This window comes from Protobothrops mucrosquamatus, unplaced genomic scaffold, assembly GCF_001527695.2.
Source record: "Protobothrops mucrosquamatus isolate PMUCROS unplaced genomic scaffold, P.Mucros_1.0 scaffold5673, whole genome shotgun sequence".
NCBI classification, from domain to species: Eukaryota; Metazoa; Chordata; class Lepidosauria; order Squamata; family Viperidae; genus Protobothrops; species Protobothrops mucrosquamatus.
In genome coordinates this window covers 13,845-32,458 of record NW_015391525.1, presented here as the reverse complement: position 1 = coordinate 32,458, position 18,614 = coordinate 13,845, and the positions used below count along the sequence as shown (strand labels likewise).

At 39.6% G+C, this 18,614-nt stretch overlaps 1 protein-coding gene across 2 annotated transcripts; it reads right to left on the bottom strand.

Annotated features, from left to right (window-relative positions):
- Nucleotides 1-5,362: 5,362 nt before the first annotated feature.
- LRRC34 (leucine rich repeat containing 34) lies at nucleotides 5,363-16,598 on the bottom strand. 2 transcript variants are annotated; one of them, XM_015829228.1, is made up of 10 exons: nucleotides 16,481-16,598; nucleotides 13,921-14,042; nucleotides 13,341-13,405; nucleotides 12,507-12,590; nucleotides 11,309-11,437; nucleotides 11,027-11,122; nucleotides 10,348-10,502; nucleotides 9,446-9,601; nucleotides 8,340-8,466; nucleotides 5,363-5,941 (listed from the first exon to the last, which is right to left on the bottom strand). In XM_015829228.1, the coding sequence occupies exons 1-10, from the start codon at nucleotides 16,594-16,596 to the stop codon at nucleotides 5,738-5,740; spliced, it is 1,254 nt and encodes a 417-aa protein (XP_015684714.1). In that variant the 5' UTR covers nucleotides 16,597-16,598; the 3' UTR covers nucleotides 5,363-5,737. The 2 variants fall into 2 exon arrangements, with proteins under 2 accessions (XP_015684714.1, XP_015684715.1); XM_015829229.1 differs by lacking the exon at nucleotides 12,507-12,590.
- Nucleotides 16,599-18,614: the final 2,016 nt, after the last annotated feature.

Sequence of the window (18,614 nt, the reverse complement as noted above, 5' to 3'; positions counted from 1 at the left end):
GATGTCAACTTTTCTGTCATGGACAGTAAGGATCTTGGGACAGAGGATGCTATCTGAAGAAGATGCTGTTTCTCCAGAAGCAGAGATAAATTTGAATGAGGGATTAAGTCATTGGATATAGAAAGCTGCAACAATGACTACTATTTAGACCACCAGATGAATTTCTTATCTAAAAGAGAAATTTGCAAAGTTGCCTATATCAGCTAAATAGCCTGATAAGTTATTATCAGTGATTCTGCTATGTGTTGGCTCCATCGATAATGAATAATATAATTATAATGTCCTTGAAGTCAGATTTCAGGTCTTAGGGATAAAATTCAAAGCTAGAATCACCCAAAGTAATTTTTTTCTGACTTGCTACCTATTCTATACGGATTCAGATAGTCCGATTACTTGGTTCCAGTTTCAGATATCCCGGGCTTGAAAACTTTGGAATGGCTTGGTTACAGATTTAAGAAAAGCTCTTCTGGTTTATCAGTATTCTCGCAAAAGTTAGTAGCTTTCTGAGAAGATTGTTAGTTTGTTCTGTCATGTTAGTTGTAGAAAAAGAATTTTATTTCCTCCGTAGCTTCAGAAAAATGAAGAAGAAGAAATATTTATAATCCATCTTTTCTCTGGCAAACTATTTGATCACTGCTGTGGAAATATTTGTGCTCACCTAGTTTAAAATTTTGAGCGGTTCATGCATACCAAATCAGTTTCTAAATACATAGCTGAATTCTGATCTATCCTTTCTGATGGATTATAAAATCTTTGCACAACAGGAGCTGCCCCAAACCCTATATAATATCCACACTGATCATTTCTATACTGCTAAAGGCATGTTGGGTTCTTTTTCTTTCTTTTTCTTAAAAAGCAATTCCCTTCCAGTTGAAATTCTTAGCAACAATTCAATGCAAGCTCTAGAAGTTGTTCCTTCCCATTTCCACAGAAGAGTCAAAAATGACAAATCTTTTTTTAGCTCTTGTTGGCAGTTACGTTTTTCATTAAGTAATACCAAGTGTTTCTGTGAGGAGGTGCCAAGTGGCCGACTATTTTTTTCAGTCACTCCTTGCCAAAATATACATGTGCTTTAAGGAGCTCTGCATTGTAAAAGAATTAACCTGCTAGTTTCCACCAAAGATTCAGTTTATTTAGAATTCTGTCTTCATGTTTTGACTAGGAGGTGCTGTTAAGGAATTGCTGATAAGTACATGTTTAAAAAAAGGGCTGATAAGTTGACATTAAACAGAGTACGAACTTAAACATGTGAAATTACGTTCAAACTCCTAAGAAACAACAAAAAAGGAAAACTTAGCTGTACCATTCCGCTCACTTTCCTTATTTTTCTTTGTAGACCTTAGGAAATACAAGCCAGGAATATTGAAAGAGATGGAGAAATGTTTGAATAGGATTCCATTCTTTTACAAATTTATTCAATGGAGCAAATGCAAATTCATTGTGTCATAAGAAAAAGTACATTTATTAAATGTATAGTAGTTTTAGCACTAACACAACCTGTACCCTCTCTCTGACAACTATATCAAATTCAAATTCTGATTTGGCTAAGATTTGTAGTACCCACTTAGATAGGCTTATGTAGGTGTATGGTATTATGCGCAAAACTAAATATAATCCAGTAACTAGGAATCCAGATTGAACTATATTCCTTACATTGCATAATTTTAAAGGAACCAATACATTTTGCCCTCCAGTTCCTGTAGGCAAGAGGTCTTTAAAAGCTGTGCTGTGTGGTAACAGAGCTATATCCCAATTATTGAATCTGGGAGTTTTTAGAACTGTATGCGAAGGATGAACATTGCCATTGTATGTGAATATCATTGCGCAGACATTTGGCACGAGTAAGACCTAGAAAAAGAGAAAGAGTTTAAAAGGCATCTCCGTGCATTTTTCAGGACCAGGAGAGCTAGAGACTCAGTAATTCTGATTTTAGGAACCATGTTCCTAGCCCAGTGGTGGCGAACCTATGGCACGGGTGCCAGAGGCGGCACTCAGAGCCCTCTCTGTGGGCATGCACACCATCGCCCCAGTCCTAGGCCTTCAGCTGGGTTTTATAAAACCTTTTCACTTTAGGCCTCCGCCGCCGTGTACAAAAAAAAAAAAAGTTCAATCAATCAGTCAATTTAAAAAAAAAAGAAAAAAAGATCTTGCAAAGTTGGAGTTGATTGACTGAACTTTTTAGTCCCACCCAGTCTGCCGTTACCACTGCAGCCATGCCCATCCAATGGGCCACACCCAGCCAATGGGCCACACCCATCTGGCACTTGATGATGCATAAGTGGGTTTTGGGTTACAGTTTGGGCACTCGGTCTCTAAAAGGTTCGCCATCACTGTCCTAGCCTGAGGTGCTTGCTTGGTAAATCCAATAATCTATTCCTGAATCTTCAAAAAAATAAGAAGGATTTTGCTCTTAGTAACAGCAGCCAAATTGCTGTCCTAATGAACATCAACCCTCCCCCCAGTACCCAAGAACATAATTAGCATTGTTAGATTCATTTAGAACAGTGTTTCTCAACCTTGACCATTTTAAGGCATGTGGACTTCAACTCCCAGAATTCCACAGCCAGCATTGCTGGCTGTGGAATTCTGGGAGTTGAAGTCCACATGCCTTAAAATGGTCAAGGTTGAGAAACACTGATTTAGAAGTTACAGTTTAAGGAAGAGGGAAAGGAGAGTTATCTCTGTGAGGTTTGGCAACCACTCCCCATTTTTTTTGAAGATGGAGAGAACCTGGTTATTTTTTCTTCTGATAGATATTTTTTCTGATACACAACCTGACTTTTGTGGTATAATTTTGCTTAGTGCTGGTGATACTAAGCTTCAGTTAGCACAAAACCAAATCTGAAAAGTGTATGAAGATACTTTTGGGGTATACTTCTTTGTAATATCATTGTAAACTACGTTCTAGGGAAAACAGGTGATTTGGGTCACTCTTGAATATTGTTTCAGAATTCCAAAAATCTTGCCCCAGGGGTTTTTATTGGATTGTATTTGACTATTTAATATTTATATGTTTTTTTTTCCTTTCTACGGTTTGTGGTTTGTACATGAAGCAATTTTTTAAAAGACCATTTTTATCTTATACACTACATAGGCTCTGGGAGAGCTGAAAATTATTGCAGCAATAACTGAATATACAACCTTTTTTTCCAGTTTGAAGTTTCTACTGTGATACTTGGAAAATTTGGACAGTTGAGTGATACCTTTTTCACAAATCATGGTTTCTGCTGGTATTAAAAGTACTAGCTGCAAGGATTTGCTGGATACTATAGGGATTATGTCACAAAAAGGGGTATGCTACATTTTGTGCATAAAACCTCCCTCTCTAGTTTGTGTGGGGGGGGGAGATAGAAGGAAGAGCCAACTGCATTTTGGACTTACACTAACCTTCCGGTTGATGACCAGTTATTTGCTGTGATTCACCAACCATTAAACAGAGATTTTGATGCTGATGTGGAATGCTGCCTTCATGAAGAAAAGGGATATTCAGACCTTTCCTTCATCTGTATGTTGAGCTCTTGGCTGACAATGTGATTTTTGCCACATGACAGTCGCACAATTGTGGGCGTTCTGAAGACTTTTCTGACTCACCCCCCCCCCTCCAGTTTAAATTATTTCTGAAATATTTTTCTCACGTATTTACAAATCTTTTTTGTTCATGGGTATATATGTATGTATGTGTAGCTGACTTCCTGTTTTTGTACATCCCTCCGAGGGTATAACGTACATAGGTTGCAATATTTTAATGTTAGATTTGAATAAACTGGTTTTGTAACACTTCTGGGCTCTGCCCTCCTATTGTTGCTTGGGACACAAAGAGACACAGAAGAGTGATTTGAAAAAGCTTCATTCCAGAATGATCACTGACCTAAACATGAAACAAACCAAGCAAGGATTTTAGGATAATTGGTTTGGGTGGTTTGGGCTGTTAATGGGCTTCTTTTAACTCCATCTATAGCAGTGCCAAGAGTGTTAAAATAAATAGCCAGTTGGCTACGAAATATTGCTCTCATGCTTTGAGGCCAAACTATTGAGAGATGCTGCCTTACTGAAAGCTCACAGTTAAACAAACTGCAGCGTAACTGTGCACAGGATGCTGTTGCAAATTGTTCGTCTGTAACTCCTAAGGGATTGATTGATGAGTACTTTGGCTACCCTACTTGTGGAGCATCCATGTACACTTGGAAGTAACTGGCTTAGGTGACAGTGTTTTTTCTACTGTCACTGCTAAATGGGCCATGTTTGCTGATACAGGTAGCAGAAAAAAGTGACTTATGACCATTTTTCACACATATGACTGTTCCAGCATTCCCATGGTCTCGTGATTTACATTTGGATGCTTGACAGTTAGTTCATATTTATGACAGATGTCGTGTCCCCGGGGTCCTGTGATCATCTTTGCAACTGTCTGACAAGCAAAGTCAATGGGGAAGCCAGGTTCACTTAACAACAACCAAGTGTTATATAAGTCTAAGTGCTATTGCTGTCAAACTGCAGTTAATCCTCAGTTTACAATCATTCATTTAGCAACCGTTCAAAGTTACAATGGCACTGACAAAAGTGACAACTAGTCCTTGTATTTAAGACTTGCAGCATCCCTGCCGTCACACTGATCATAATTGGGATGCTTGGCAACCAGCATTATTTATGATAGTGGGAGTATCCTGAATCATGGGATCATCATTTGCCATTCTGCCAACAAGCAAAAGTTGGTGGGGGGAAGCCGGATTCATGTAACACCTTACAAATAAATTAACAAGATTCGCTTAACCACCATGCCAAAAGGGTCATAAAATCAGGCGTAACTCACTTAATGACATCACTTAGTGAAGGAAGTTCAGGTCCCATTGTGGTCATATGTTAAGGACTACCTATATACTTAAGTATATACTACCTATATACTTAAGAAGCACAAATTATACCAATAGAAGTAAGATTGCAGAAGAGTTGCTCTTTTTAGTCTTAATGCCTCAATTTGATGAAGCCTTCCCTCTCAAGCTCATTGTGACATTATGACACCCAATCTAACTGATGAATACTTAGAAGTATACATCAGTTTTGAGGAAGATTAGGAACACAATACATGTGCTTTACACGTCACTGTTTCGTACTTCTGTCAATCTGTGATTCAGGAAAATACCTTTAAATATATCATTTCAGGGAACAGACCATGTTTTTCAGACTGAAATAGACTATCATATTTTATCATTTCAGCAGCTGATTCTGAAATGACTGGTGTTCTTACTCACAATGTAACAATCCGAGATGTATTATTATCACCTTTTTTAGAAGTTATGATAAAAAATTCACACCAATGCATAAAGAAAGATTACACCCTGCATTGTTTCTCTTCTCACTTTTAATAAAATGCATTAACTTACAGATATGTTAATGTAATTTATTGAAATATCCTAAAGATTTTAACATTGGAATCGTATTACACATGCGCTATTAGATTCACTCAGCTGGGTTTATGTCCAAGAAATCCACTCGAGAGTTTAAATCCTATAAAAACCATATTTATGATAATTACAACATACACACAAATACAAAAGCTACAGAATAAATGCTTTCAAGCAGATTAGCTATTGCTGGATTGAGACACAACTATTGAAATAAATCAGATTCCCAGCATTGATTGTTGTGATTATGATACAAACACCTGAAAAAGTGCTCACATGTGTTAATGCAAGGCACACATGAAAACACTCCTGAAAAGGGGGGGGGGGAATTATATTCATAAATATTCTGTAACAGGATTTATTGCTAAAGATGCGTTTTCATGTTTGTTATCTGGTTCTCCATAACTTGGTGTCCAGTAGTAATGCCGCTTAAGGCCATGGGAGACTTCAGCAAGATATATACGTCCATCCACTTCATATGGTTCAACATCTGTTCCGGTTGGCTTCAAACGGCCACTTTGAAGCAATTCTGCAAATGCCTGAAAAACACAGTATATGAAGTTGACCACTTTTGCAATAAATAGTGGCACAGGAATACTTTCAGTAAGAAAATAAAATGAAGAATGCAGCATACAGTATATGGCCACGAAACGTGGATGTAGTGGGTAGAAAGAGAAATCTTGAGGGACAAGCGGAAGACTGCCACAAAGCGGTCAAATGAAAGTAGAATATACTGTAGAACATAATAGGTTGGAAGGCACTTTGGAGGTCTTCTAGTCCATCCTCCTGCTCAAGCAGGAGACTATACCATTCTGGACACATGGTTGTCCAATCTCTTGAAAACCTCCACTAATGGAGCACCCACAACCTTTGGAGGTAAGCCTTATTAATTTCTCTTTAGTTCTAGGTTGGATTTTTCTTTAATGATCTTCCACTTGTTACTTCTTGTCCTGCTCTCAGACTCTTGAAGAATCATTCAACCTCTTCATCTCTGTGACAGCCCCTCAAGTATTGAAAGATAGTTATCATGTCACCTCTAGTCCCCTTTGACTAGACATACCCAGTTCTCTCAACCATTCATCCTACTGTTTAGCCTCCACCCTCTAAACTTTGTTCTCCTCTACATTCATTCTAGGGTCTCAACGTCTTTTTTGTATCATAGTGATCAAGTAACTTGAGTCCAGAGCAGAACTGTAACCTGAGAAAACGTCAGGTTGACCCTCCTTAAATTCTCACAAAGATGAGGAGGGAAGAAGCGCACTCAGACTTCCAAAATTTTGTTATACATAAACTTAAAAGTAGTTTTGGCCTGCATGGCTTTGGTTTCCTACTCTGAAGGGCTGCTAGTGGTGGAGAACTGAACCATTCTTCCACACCATGTCTGCCTGGTCATCTCAAATCAAGACCATCACCTTATATGCTTTTCCAACCCAGGACAAATGGACATTGCAGAAAGAATCAGTGAGTAAGTGAAGATATTGTGCTGTTTTCTCTGCACTGAAGCCAGATCTACACCAACCTCACTCACTTGCAATCCTGGCTGCCCTTTCCTTAAAAAAAAGATAATGATTATCTTATTAATTGACAATAATGTCACCTGTTGGAAATAGATGGAATAATAGAACAAAATGCAGAAGATAATCCCTACTGGGGGCATTATACCAGGGGTAGTCAATCTTGGCTCTTTTATGACTCGTGGACTTCAATTCCCAGAATTCCTGAGCCCAGGAGCTTAGCTGGCCCAGGAATTCTGGGAGTTGAAGTCCACGAGTCATAAAAGAGCCAAGGTTGACTACCCCTGCATTTATACCATCCATATTTTGGCAGACTAGAGATAAAGGAAGAAGAGAAAGGAGAAGACAAGGTATGAAAGGAAGATGATTGCCAGAAAATATATCTGATTGTCATATGCTGGGCTACATTTCAGTGGAAGAGTTCAAAAAGTTTTTTTAAAAAATAGGTTTTGTATCAGGTGAGTAGAGCTTCTCCCCCTGGGCAAGGTTATAAAAACAGGGTTAGAATGGTGGGATACACCCATTAAGCAATATTTTATTATAACCCTCTTATTTAAAAAATATTTGTCTGCATTATATGCAACAAGAGGAAAAAAAAAAAGAGGGCCACCATATATACACACACAAAGAGAACCAATCTATATTTCATCACTCAGTTAAATGACAATTGCTGGCTTGGTTGTTTAATTTCCCATTTTTCATATTATTAAACTAGCTGTACCCGGCCACACGTTGCTGTGGCTCAGTCTGGTTAAACGGAAAAGAAAGAAAAGAGAAAGCGCACGTTTGTAATATGTTTAATTTCACAATGCTACCGTGTGTTGCTTTTACGTCCAACAGATGGCGCTGTTTTTCAAAAACATGTTTTTACCTGTCACAGGTGTGACATCTATATATAATAGTAGGTATATAAAAACACGCGCGTATTCAAATGCAACATTGTGTCAAAATTTCAAAGCAATCGGTGAAGAACTTTCGGAGATTTAAGATTTTGAACGAACAAACATTTACATTTTTATTTATATAGATAAACTGACTTAAATGAGTTTCTTTAATAATATAAAAAAATGGGAAACACGGAAGTGGGCAAATGTCATTTAAAAGTTGTAAACCGCTCTTCTCATGGGGCTGCTTGGACTGAAATGCCCATTGAGAAAGCCTCAATGGCTGTGTTCAGACAGCTCCTTCACCTAAAGAAGCACAACCTGGGTTTATGCAATGTGTGAACCCAATCTATTGCCCAAATGTCAGTTGTCACCAGAAAGGAGAACAAGATGTTTGTCTTTAAGTAACAGGTGGCAACACCATCCTTTCTCTACAAGGGGCTGGCAGATGGAATTGCTTTACAAGTGATGCAAGATGACTGTTACGAAGGACAACTAGTTCATTATATCTGAAGAAACCTCTGAGTAGACAGGCATACCACACAAGCAGCTTCGTCAAATTTGTTTCCCCAGATGTAGATGTACGAAAGGACAGGGTTTGTTTTCATGGCATCCGAAAGTGCCACCAATCCTGGTCCAGATATATTGTTGTATGTCACTGCTAGCCTAAGAAAAGGATATAAAGCAGAAAACAAAGTTTTGGAGTAAAGTTGACCAGCCTTGGCCTTTTTCAAACTTCATGAGAAAGTATCTGTATATTAGGTGCAACTTTGTTCTCCACCTTTAATCCACAAAGTCCATCTTGCTTTCTATCCCTTTTTACACATGACAGGATTTATGTCTCTAATCCACCTCCTGGTGCTAATTTCTCCTTTGTTTGATGATTAGGAACTACCTGGAAAATGTTACTTTCCATTTTCCTTAGGGCTTCTTACCTATGCTCTGATATCTGAGAGCAGAGGTCTTCATGCTGGCTGAGGAATTCTGGGAGTTGAAGTCCACAAGTCATAAAAGGGCCAAGTTTGAAGACCCCTGTCTTAGAGTTATGGATGAACCAGACCACTATGACTTTCAGCAAACCATAGCTAAAAAAACCATGACCTAAATGGACATATGAAAAGCTACATCAGTTATAGACCCAGGTATCAGCACGCTGAAGAGGGATTACAGGCAAATGAAATAAGCTGGGAAAAATTTTGGCACCAGGAGACTTAAGCTGTTCCACTAGCAGTAGTCATGCAGATTCAGATGGGTTCGATTTTGTTTGAAGTTTAATTTTGTTCAATTTTGTTGGAAGAAACTTGAAACAACCCACTTAATTTCTCATCCTAGGATCACAAAAGCAGACAGATACTTTGCCATGCAAAGTACTTATCTAAACCCAATCTTCATAAAATTGGTTATGGGCATGATTTTTAGGACCTTTTTTTTTTTAAAAAAAATCCATACGAAACAACGAACGCAATAGTCAAATATGCTGAATTTTTTTGATGTTAAAACATTTTAACAGAGCATTCTAAGTGTAGCTGTTGTGCTTCCAATAACGGAACAATATTTCCGTTTTTTTATTTGTTTCATTGCAGTTTTCAATACTCTGGTTTTATCACATCCAAATATCTAGGAATAAAAGTTTTTGAATACTAACGCTTGGAGGGTCCGATTATGTGTAGCAAGTGCGTCACTCAGGTAGAAAGCACCGTCATCTTCTATCCTGTTAAAATTAAGATCTACAATCTCAAGCGTGCTGTTTTGTTTTAATAGCCGTCCTAGAAACTTCATTCCATCTCGGCTAATTTTGTTACTGAAAAGAGATAAACATAAATATTCATTTTAAAAGAATGAATTGTGTTCCAGAGGAGGAATTGTATTGCAGTCCACAAAGGTTAATACTATAATGTACTCTGACACAATCAATAGTGAGAAGGCATTACAGAAAAAATATGCATGGTTGTTTCCTAAATAATACATACTGGCAATTAATGCTTTAATGCCATGTTGTATTATAGCAGTGATGGCGAACCTTTTAGAGACCGAGTGCCCAAGCTGCAACTTAAAACCCACTTATGTATCATCACGTGCTGGGTGGGCGTGGCCCATTGGGTGGGTGTGGCCCATTGGGTAGGTGTAGCTGCGGTGGTAACGGCAGACTGGGTGGGACTAAAAAGTTCAATCAATTCCAACTTTGAGAGATCTTTTTTTTCCCGCGAGAAGTTGAAATTGATTGATTGATTGAACCTTTTTTTTTTGCACATGGCAGCGGAGGCCTAAAGCGAAAAGGTTTTATAAAACCCAGGCCTAGGACTGGGGCGATGGCGCGTGTGCCCACAGAGAGGGCTCTGCGTGCCATCTGTGGCACGCGTGCCATAGGTTCGCCACCACAGCCCTAAAGGAATTAATAAAAAATGGAAAATAAGTGAGAAAGCAAACTGAAATATATGGAAATCTATAGAGAAGCATTGTACATTACAGCTAGTTGCTATGGGCCCGAGTGTTTTTATTTTAATGCTATTCTAACAAAGCAATGTGTATTGTTCAAGGCTCTCTTACCAGCTGAGATCAAGATATCGGAGGGTGCTATTGTCATACAAGGCATCACACAGACGTTCAATCCCAAAATTCTTCATTCCATGTTTACATAAATGCAATTCCACCAAGGTGCAGTTGACTTTCAGCATGGAAGCTATGTGGACAGTGGTTTCTTCCTGAAGTTCCATATTATTAAATTACATTTTGAACCTATTCCAGTTAGCAATAGCAACAGTACTTAGATTTATATAGCGCTTCACAGGGCCTTACAGCCCTCTCTAAGCAGTTTACAGAGTCAGCATATTCCCCCTACAATCTGGGTCCTCATTTTACCAACCTCGGAAGGATGGAAGGCTGAGTGAACCTTGAGCCCATCAGGATCGAACTGCTGGCAGTTGGCAGAGTTAGCCTACAATACTGCATTCTAACCATTGTGCCATCACGGCTCCTAATAGCAGTCTTCCCCAACCTGGTGCCTTCCAAGTGTGAGGAGGGGAGATACAGTATGTTAAAATAGGTTTCATCTGGATTTGGCTAGTGTAGATTCAAAATGCCAGGAAACTTGACATTATCTAAGATTTTTGTCCATATTTATAATTGTTACCATCCATTCTTCCCTGGGGGGAGGGAAATCAACTTAAATTTAGGGGCGTTTTCATGGCCATGTGTCATTGCTACTAAAACTACCCAGCATACTCACTTCTTCACTGTACAGAATTGGCCTGTTGAGATTTAAAGCTTTAATTGACTCATTGTGATTCAAAACAGTTGCCAAAGCTATTATGCTCTGCGTACCCTGAAAATAAAAAAATAACAAATCCAGAAAAAGCCAACTTAGCTCCACAGTCAACAATTAAATTAGTTTTATATTCTGTTCAAAACCTTAATGGCAGATCTTTGTTGGCTTTGTACTGTAAACATGGATGAATTATGTTTTTCTTTTTGACAAGTCTCTCAAATAATTTTGTTTTAACTTACTTACCAGGTCGCAGTCTGCAAAATCTAACTTCTGTATTGTGTTGTTGACCTGCATCATAGCTGCAAAATACATTCCTCCTTTATTTTCAATCTTGTTGCCTGTCATTCTTAAGTAACGCAGAGTGTCATTCCTCTAGAAGGAAAACTTCAGTTATTTCTTTGCAACAGTTTAATTCGGCCTTTCTCCATCTGGCACCTTCCAAAATCCCCCGCCCGCATGGCTATTTTCCAATCTTTTGCATATGCTACAACTTTAAGGTTCATAATTCCCACAGGGCAGCTTAAATATTTTAGCCCCACCCTAAGGCCGAGGAGAGACTGGTGTTATCCCTGATATTCTAAATTAGGGTTTTTCAATCTTAATTCATTTGCAATTTTAAGATGTGTGGAGGACTTCAATTCCCAGAATTCCTCAACCAACATGCATTCCGGGAGTTGAAGTCCGCACATCCTTCAAGGATGTTTGTCAAGGTTGAGAAACATTGTTCTATATCTTTGGAAACTTAGGCTTTTTTCTAAAGTCATTTAATTGCCATTAAGATGGGAAAAAAGCAAGTAATCATGGGAATGACTTGCCTCCAGAAGTTGTGGGTGCTCCAACACTGGAGGTTTTTAAGAAGAGATTGGACAACCATTTGTCTGAAATGGTATATATGGTCTCCTGCTTGAGTAGGAGATTGGACTAGAAGACCTCAAAGGTTCCTTCCAAATCAGTTATACTGTTACTACTGTTAATGCTTTATATTGTTGTTTTTTACAGTGTTTTAAGCCACCTAGAGTCACCTGATGACAGAATGGGTGGCACATAAACTGTGTTTGCATGTGTGAAGCAGCCTCCCTTGAAGCACTGAAGCAGAAAGACCTGGGCAGGTCATATACCTAAAGGCATTTTGTTAACACTGTACTTGCCTGTGTCCTTAGTGATACTTTTTCATTTGGATTCAGTTCTGGATTTTTACCCTCTAGCAAAGAATTAAGCAAAGAAAGAACTCAGCATCTGCCATTTAAGTGATAGTCTCCCTCTGCCTAAAGCAGGGTTGGGGAACTATGGCCCTTTTCCCACCTTTGGACTAAGGGCTGTTCCTGCACAGAGACTGTAACAAGACTGGATCCACTCTTCTCCCCGACTGTCTAGTTTGAATCCACCAAGTCAAAGACTTTACATCTCAATGTGCCATTCTCCCAAACTAATCCACACTTACATGCATTGCTTTAGCTATGAATTCAGCTCCAATGATACCAATGTCATTAAACATCAAATTGAGGTACAGCAGGGTCCGATTATCCTACAATACAAGGACATGGAGCGTGTTGCTAATGTGGTCTTCCATGGGTCGCTTTCATATACACACCTGCCAAAGATTGGTTTCCTTATGATGAATGCGCATTCCAGTTTCGTCTGTAGACCAACACTTGCAACACGTTGGCTGAGAGTTAGGACCCAACAGTTACATGGCTCCATGCAATCTCCCAACTCAGGTACAGATTTGTGCAGGATTTTTGCAACCATGTGACATCTGAGCTCTCTGTAGGTTACTCTGTTGATCGCTCCATTTAAATCAAGCTCCATGCCGCACCTCTAAATGACATAGGAGCATTCGATGACAGAAATAGCTTGGGGACTCACATAAGCTGCCTAAGGCCTGCAAGCCATTTCCTGGAATTCTCCTTCAACACAAAAGTAGTATTAGAGGTAGTCCTTGACTCACCATTCATTTAGCCACCATTTGATTTGTCAACAGCATTTGACTTACTTAAAGTGACATACAACCCTCATGTGATCAAAACTCAGGCAACTATGCTGCTTAGCAACAGAAATCCTAATCTTAATTGTGCTAATAAATCGAGGACTACCTAAACTAGGCTGGCCCAGTCTCATCTACAACCATCCGTAGCGGTGCTGGGTTTATGAATTCTAGAATTTCCACCCTTCAAGGAAAGACTGAGAGTTTAAATTGCAGCAGACATGTAGAGCAAATGCAATTCAAGCCCAAGAATTTCAAGGAGCAGGGATTTCTAGTCTGCTCCGTAGATACCTGAAGGAAAGCAGCAATGTTGACTGCGCCAGCGTCAGTTAAGAGATTATATCTCAGGTCCAGCCCTGAAAGAATCAAAGGATGCAGAAATGAATAGATGGTAGTTGTAATCTCTTTTATAGCAACACCTTAACAGTCCCCATCACCCCATTTGCTTTCTCTAACTGCAACATTCATTCATGAAGCCTAGTCTTGCCTTATTCCAAGACCTAATCTGAATGTTACACAGGATGGAAAGTGGGATTTAACAATGGTTGCACTCTCAACTCTTGTGCTTTTTTTGACATAACGGGGAAATCTCTATGGAGATTCTCATTCATCCAGGTCAGGGTTGGTCCCAGAGATGCTTTTATTTTAAAGGCAACTGGATATTCTGATTTTTATTTCAGACATTTCACTTCTCACCCAAGAATCTTTTTCAGTTCTGTGAAACTGAAAAATCAGAATGTCCACTTGCCCTTAAAATAAAAGCCACCTTTGAAATAAACAGAAAAATCTAAACTTCAAGTCTTCCTTCAATTATACCATCTGATTCTAGAGGCGCCCCTTTAAAGTATTAAATTAAAATAAGGAAACATACCTGTAAGAAACACATTGTTCATAAAGACAGATGCAAGGATTTGAAAATCGGAATCCGTCACTTTCTCTACAGGTACCAAGCGATTATTCCCAGCTATTTTAACTGTTATTCTTTTGGCCAACCTGTGATAACACAAACAGAAGCTCTTTCTGTTGCTGCTCTTTCATTTTATTTCACACTAATTAAAGGGGAGGTTTAAATATTTTTCATGGATTTGCAGAGAGTCCTCTTTCTCTTTCCTTGAGAGGAAAAAGATATTCGTAATCTGAAATGCATCCAGGCAGATGGATTTTTAAAAACTATCTACAAGTCTCACTTGATTTGCTCTAAGGTACATGATATCATGATGCAATCTCCCCTTGTCCTTGCCATCAGCAGTGCAGTAGATACTTTTTTTCAATTTAGGGAGCTTGTCTCAGTATTTCATGCATAGTATCTCAGTAATTTTATTGCTTTGGCAAGAAGGCAGAAAAGCTGTCTTATTGTGTCACAGGATTAGCTCATCTAGCCCAGATTTATCAGTCATTTGCAAGGTGCACCTTGGGTTTTAGGCAGATTTTCCCCTCTCACCCATCCTTAACAAGAGCAGAGATTGAACCAGGTATTCTCTGCAGGAAAACCCTGAGTTCTACCACTGAAGGATAACTTGTTCAGCATTATTCCCAGCTGGGCTGCAGAGATTTCATATCGAAGTTGCCTCTGGCTCTTTTTTATCATCATCATCGTCATCGTCATCGTTATCATCAAGTTGGAAGGGATCTTGGAAGTCATCTAGTCCAATCCCCTGGTCAGGCAGGAAACCCTATACTATTTCAGACAAATGGTTGTCCAATCTCTTCTTAAAAACTTCCAGTGTTGGAGCATTCACAACTTCTGGAGGCAAATTGTTCCACTGACTAATTGTTCTGTCAAGAAATTTCTCCTTAGCTCTAGGTTGCTTCTCTCTTTGATTAGTTTCCATCCATTGCCCTCTTCTATGTGGCAGCCCCTGAGATATTGGAACACTGCTAACATGTCACCCCTCAACCTTCATTAGATTAGACATACCCAAGACCTGGAGGAACATTGTCCATGGGGTCGCGATGGGTTGGACACGACTTCACAACTAACAACAAACACCCAATTCCAGCAATCGTTCCTTATGTGTTTTAGCCTCCGAGCCCCTAATCATCTTTGTTGCTCTTCTCTGTACTCTTTCTAGAGTCTCAACATCTTTTTTACATCGTGGTGACCAAAACTGGATGCAGTATTCCAAGTGTGGCCTTACCAAGGCATTGTAAAATGGTATTAACACTTCATGTGATCTTGATTCTATCCTTTTGTTAATGCAGCCTAGCACTGTGTTGGCTTTTTGGCAGCTGCAGCACACTGCTGGCTCATATTTAAGTGATTGTTCAGTAGGACTCCAAGATCCCTCTCACAGTTACTACTATTGAGCAAGGTACCACCTATACTATACCTGTACATTTGGTTTTTCTTGCCTAAATGTAGAACCTTACTTTTTTCACCATTGAATTTCATTCCGTTAGATAGTGCCCAATGTTCAAGTCTGTCAAGATCCTTCTGTATCTTAAGCTTTTTCATAGGAAGAATGAGCTATTCAGCTGAGCAATGCATACAACCTCAAAGGTCCAATGCTATAATTCCAAGCCAATTGCGTGCTTTGAAACATACAGGCAATTCTGCGTTGAACTACAGAACTATTGGACAAGTAATTCTACACGTCTCCTTCAATTTCCAGACTCTCACAATTTTCTTATGACTTTGCCAATAAATTTTGGGAGCAATACCGAATAAAGATCTCAACAATCTCACCAGTAGAACTTGGGAAATTCTGAGAAATCTCCGTTGGGAACTGGAGGCTAAAGTTTCTTAACCTTCCTCTGTGCTACCTCATTGCACAATATGAATACATAGAGACACATCCGCATACAGGTAATCCTCAACTTAGAACCATCATGGAGTCCAAAATTATGGTTCTAAGTCATGACAATCATCAGTCGAGGCACCCATGTGGTCAACCCAATTTTAAAACTTTTTCTGTGGCAGTCGTAAAGGGACTGCAGCTATCTTTAAGTGGACATGGTGGTCAATGCATTCTTAGGGCAATTTTTGCAAAACAAATATCATCGATCACATCAGGTGACTGTGGAAGACGGCAGCCAGTTGTAAAGGCAAATGCCCCAAATGCAGTCATGTGAGAGTAGGGGGTGTTGCTCTTAGAACTTTGGAACCAGATCATGAGTACCTTTGGGCAGGGGGAATCCCTCCCAACAGTTGCCAAGTGTCTAATCCAGGGGTCTGCAACCTTGACAACTTTAAGACTTGTGGATTTCAGCTCCCATAGCTGGCTGAGGAATTCTGGGAGCTGAAGTCCACAAGTCTTAAAGTTGTCAAGGTTGCAGACCCTTGGTCTAGTCATTAAGCAAGGACTAACTGTATTTTGTATCAGTACTGAAGCTTGCAGAATCCAGATTTTCCTGCTGCCAAATCATAGCTTTCGAAAACACACCAGGAATATTTAATGAGTTACTGCCTTAGTTTTACTAGGTTGCCTTACGCTTCATCATGGAGTTTCACTTCTCGGAGAATGCATTTTATGAATAGATTCACAGGTTGTTTTAGTTCTTTGCAGGTTTCAGAATATTGTTGATCCAGGCTCATGCATGCTAGCATGCTGGTCTAAAATGGAAGGGAAGATGAGGGAGAAAAAGTCACCGGCTCTATAGCATCTATGAAAAAAAGCATCATCATCATGTACAGAGACTCACAAGAAACCCTCAGCTGATTCTGGGAATACGTTTATGGAATCGTCCCACAAATTGGAAGGAACTGGCAGCAGCCGTGGTGCAGATACTGTCATGGTTCCGACAGATGAAACTCTTCAAAGAACTTCAAGGCATTGTTTACCTTAAAGAATCTTTATTTGAGAAGCACAGCATTGGCACTAACACAGGCGAAGCCAAAAACTGGATTTTCCTCCCCTGAGCACATAGTATCAAACCACAATTCCCTCCTCCAATTAACAGTCATAAATCACATTCTCCAATTAATTTGAAATGCAGGCTCTCCCTCCAGTTTTCCAGCCGGCCAATTCTTATCATCTCTTATTTCATTAACCTTGGTTCTCACACCAAGTCCAGTATTATTATGTCTATCTAAACTCTCATGCACATTCCTCCCCCCCCCAGCATCATCTAACTCTAAAAGTAAAATACAAGAAGAAAATGGTTGCATCTCTAACTGTTGTCAAAGCAAAAACATCCGATGTTAGCAGCGTTGACAGATACATTTGGCCTCTGGATAGGGTTGCCAGGTGTCCACTATTTGAGTGGACAGTCCACTTTTTTCACATTATGTTCACATTATTTTTTCACGTTATTTTTTTTCACAAAATAGTGGACATTTTTTTTATTCAAAAGCTTTATGATGAAATGGTACGTAATCTAAAGCTGTACAGTCTACTTTTTTTACTACTTAACCCCCCCCCCCCGCTTGTCCGCTATTTTTTGGAAGCAGACCTGGCAACCCTACCTCTGGAGACCAGTCCAGAGCCCACCATCCAGGAAGCTAAATTTCTCAAACTTGGTAACATGAAGATATGTGGACATCAATTGCTGGCTGGGGAATTCTGGGAATTTAAGGTCCCATTTGTCTTAATGTTACCAAATTTGAAACATTTCTCTAAACGATCACCTGGAAAAGAAGGAAATGGGAGTACAGGTAGTCCTCAACGTACGACAATTGAGCCCAAAATTTCTGTTGCTAAACGAGAGTCGTTAAGGGAGAAGTGCCCCCTTTTACGACCTCTCTTGCCACAGTTGTTAAGTAATGCACAGCAGTTGCTAAAGTTAGTAACATGTTATGTGAATCTGACCTCCCCTTTGGCTTTGCTTGTCAGAAGGTTGCAAAAGGTAGACTATATGACTCTAGGACACTACAGCCATCGTAAATATGAGTCAATGGCCAAGCATCTGAATTTTGATCACGTGACCATAGGGATGCTGCAATGGTCATAAGTATGAAAAACGGTCCTAAGCAGTGGTGGGATTCAGCCGGTTCACACCACTTCAGCAGAACCGGTAGCTAATTTTTTGTTACTCAGGCCCAGAATGGACTTCCGGAAGCAGCATCCATACGGAGAACCAGTTGTTCACATATTTGAATCCCCCCACTGGTCCTAAGTCACTTTTTTCAACTTCGAACGGTCACTAAACGAACTCTTGTAAGTCAAGGACTACCTGTGTAAAGGTAGTACTGGTACAGGGGCCCAATGTGAGCCTTTGGGATACCCTGACTACAGATGCTCACTTGAATATTTTTTTCTTCTAATTTCTAAAGGCCCATATATGTGGGCATTCTCAGGGTTACAGATGTTCATTTGACAACCGCGAGGCATATTTCCGAGTACACGACTACGAGAGGAGAGCATGAAATAGAGAGGGAGAGCCTTGCCGTGCAGTTCTAGCATCCTGGAGCAGAGACTAGCGCTTGCCTTAATAATAATAATAATAATAATAATAATAATAATAATAATAATAATAATAATAATAGTAAAGTTGGAAGGGACCTTGAAGGTCATCTAGTCCAACCCCCTGCTCAGGCAGGAAACCCTATACCATTTCGGACAAATGGCTGTCCAGTCTCTTCTTAAAAACTTCCAGTGTTGGAGCATTCACCGCTTCTGGAGGCAG

Excerpts from the sequence above, each read along its gene's own strand:
- LRRC34 (XM_015829228.1), bottom strand. The coding sequence starts at position 16,596 with ATGCTAGCATGCATGAGCCTGGATCAACAATATTCTGAAACCTGCAAA. Across the intron at positions 14,043-16,480 it reads GTGAAACTCCATGATGAAGC|GTTGGCCAAAAGAATAACAG; the intron begins GTAAGGCAACCT and ends GTGTTATCACAG. Across the intron at positions 11,438-12,506 it reads TCATAGCTAAAGCAATGCAT|AGGAATGACACTCTGCGTTA; the intron begins GTAAGTGTGGAT and ends TTTTCCTTCTAG.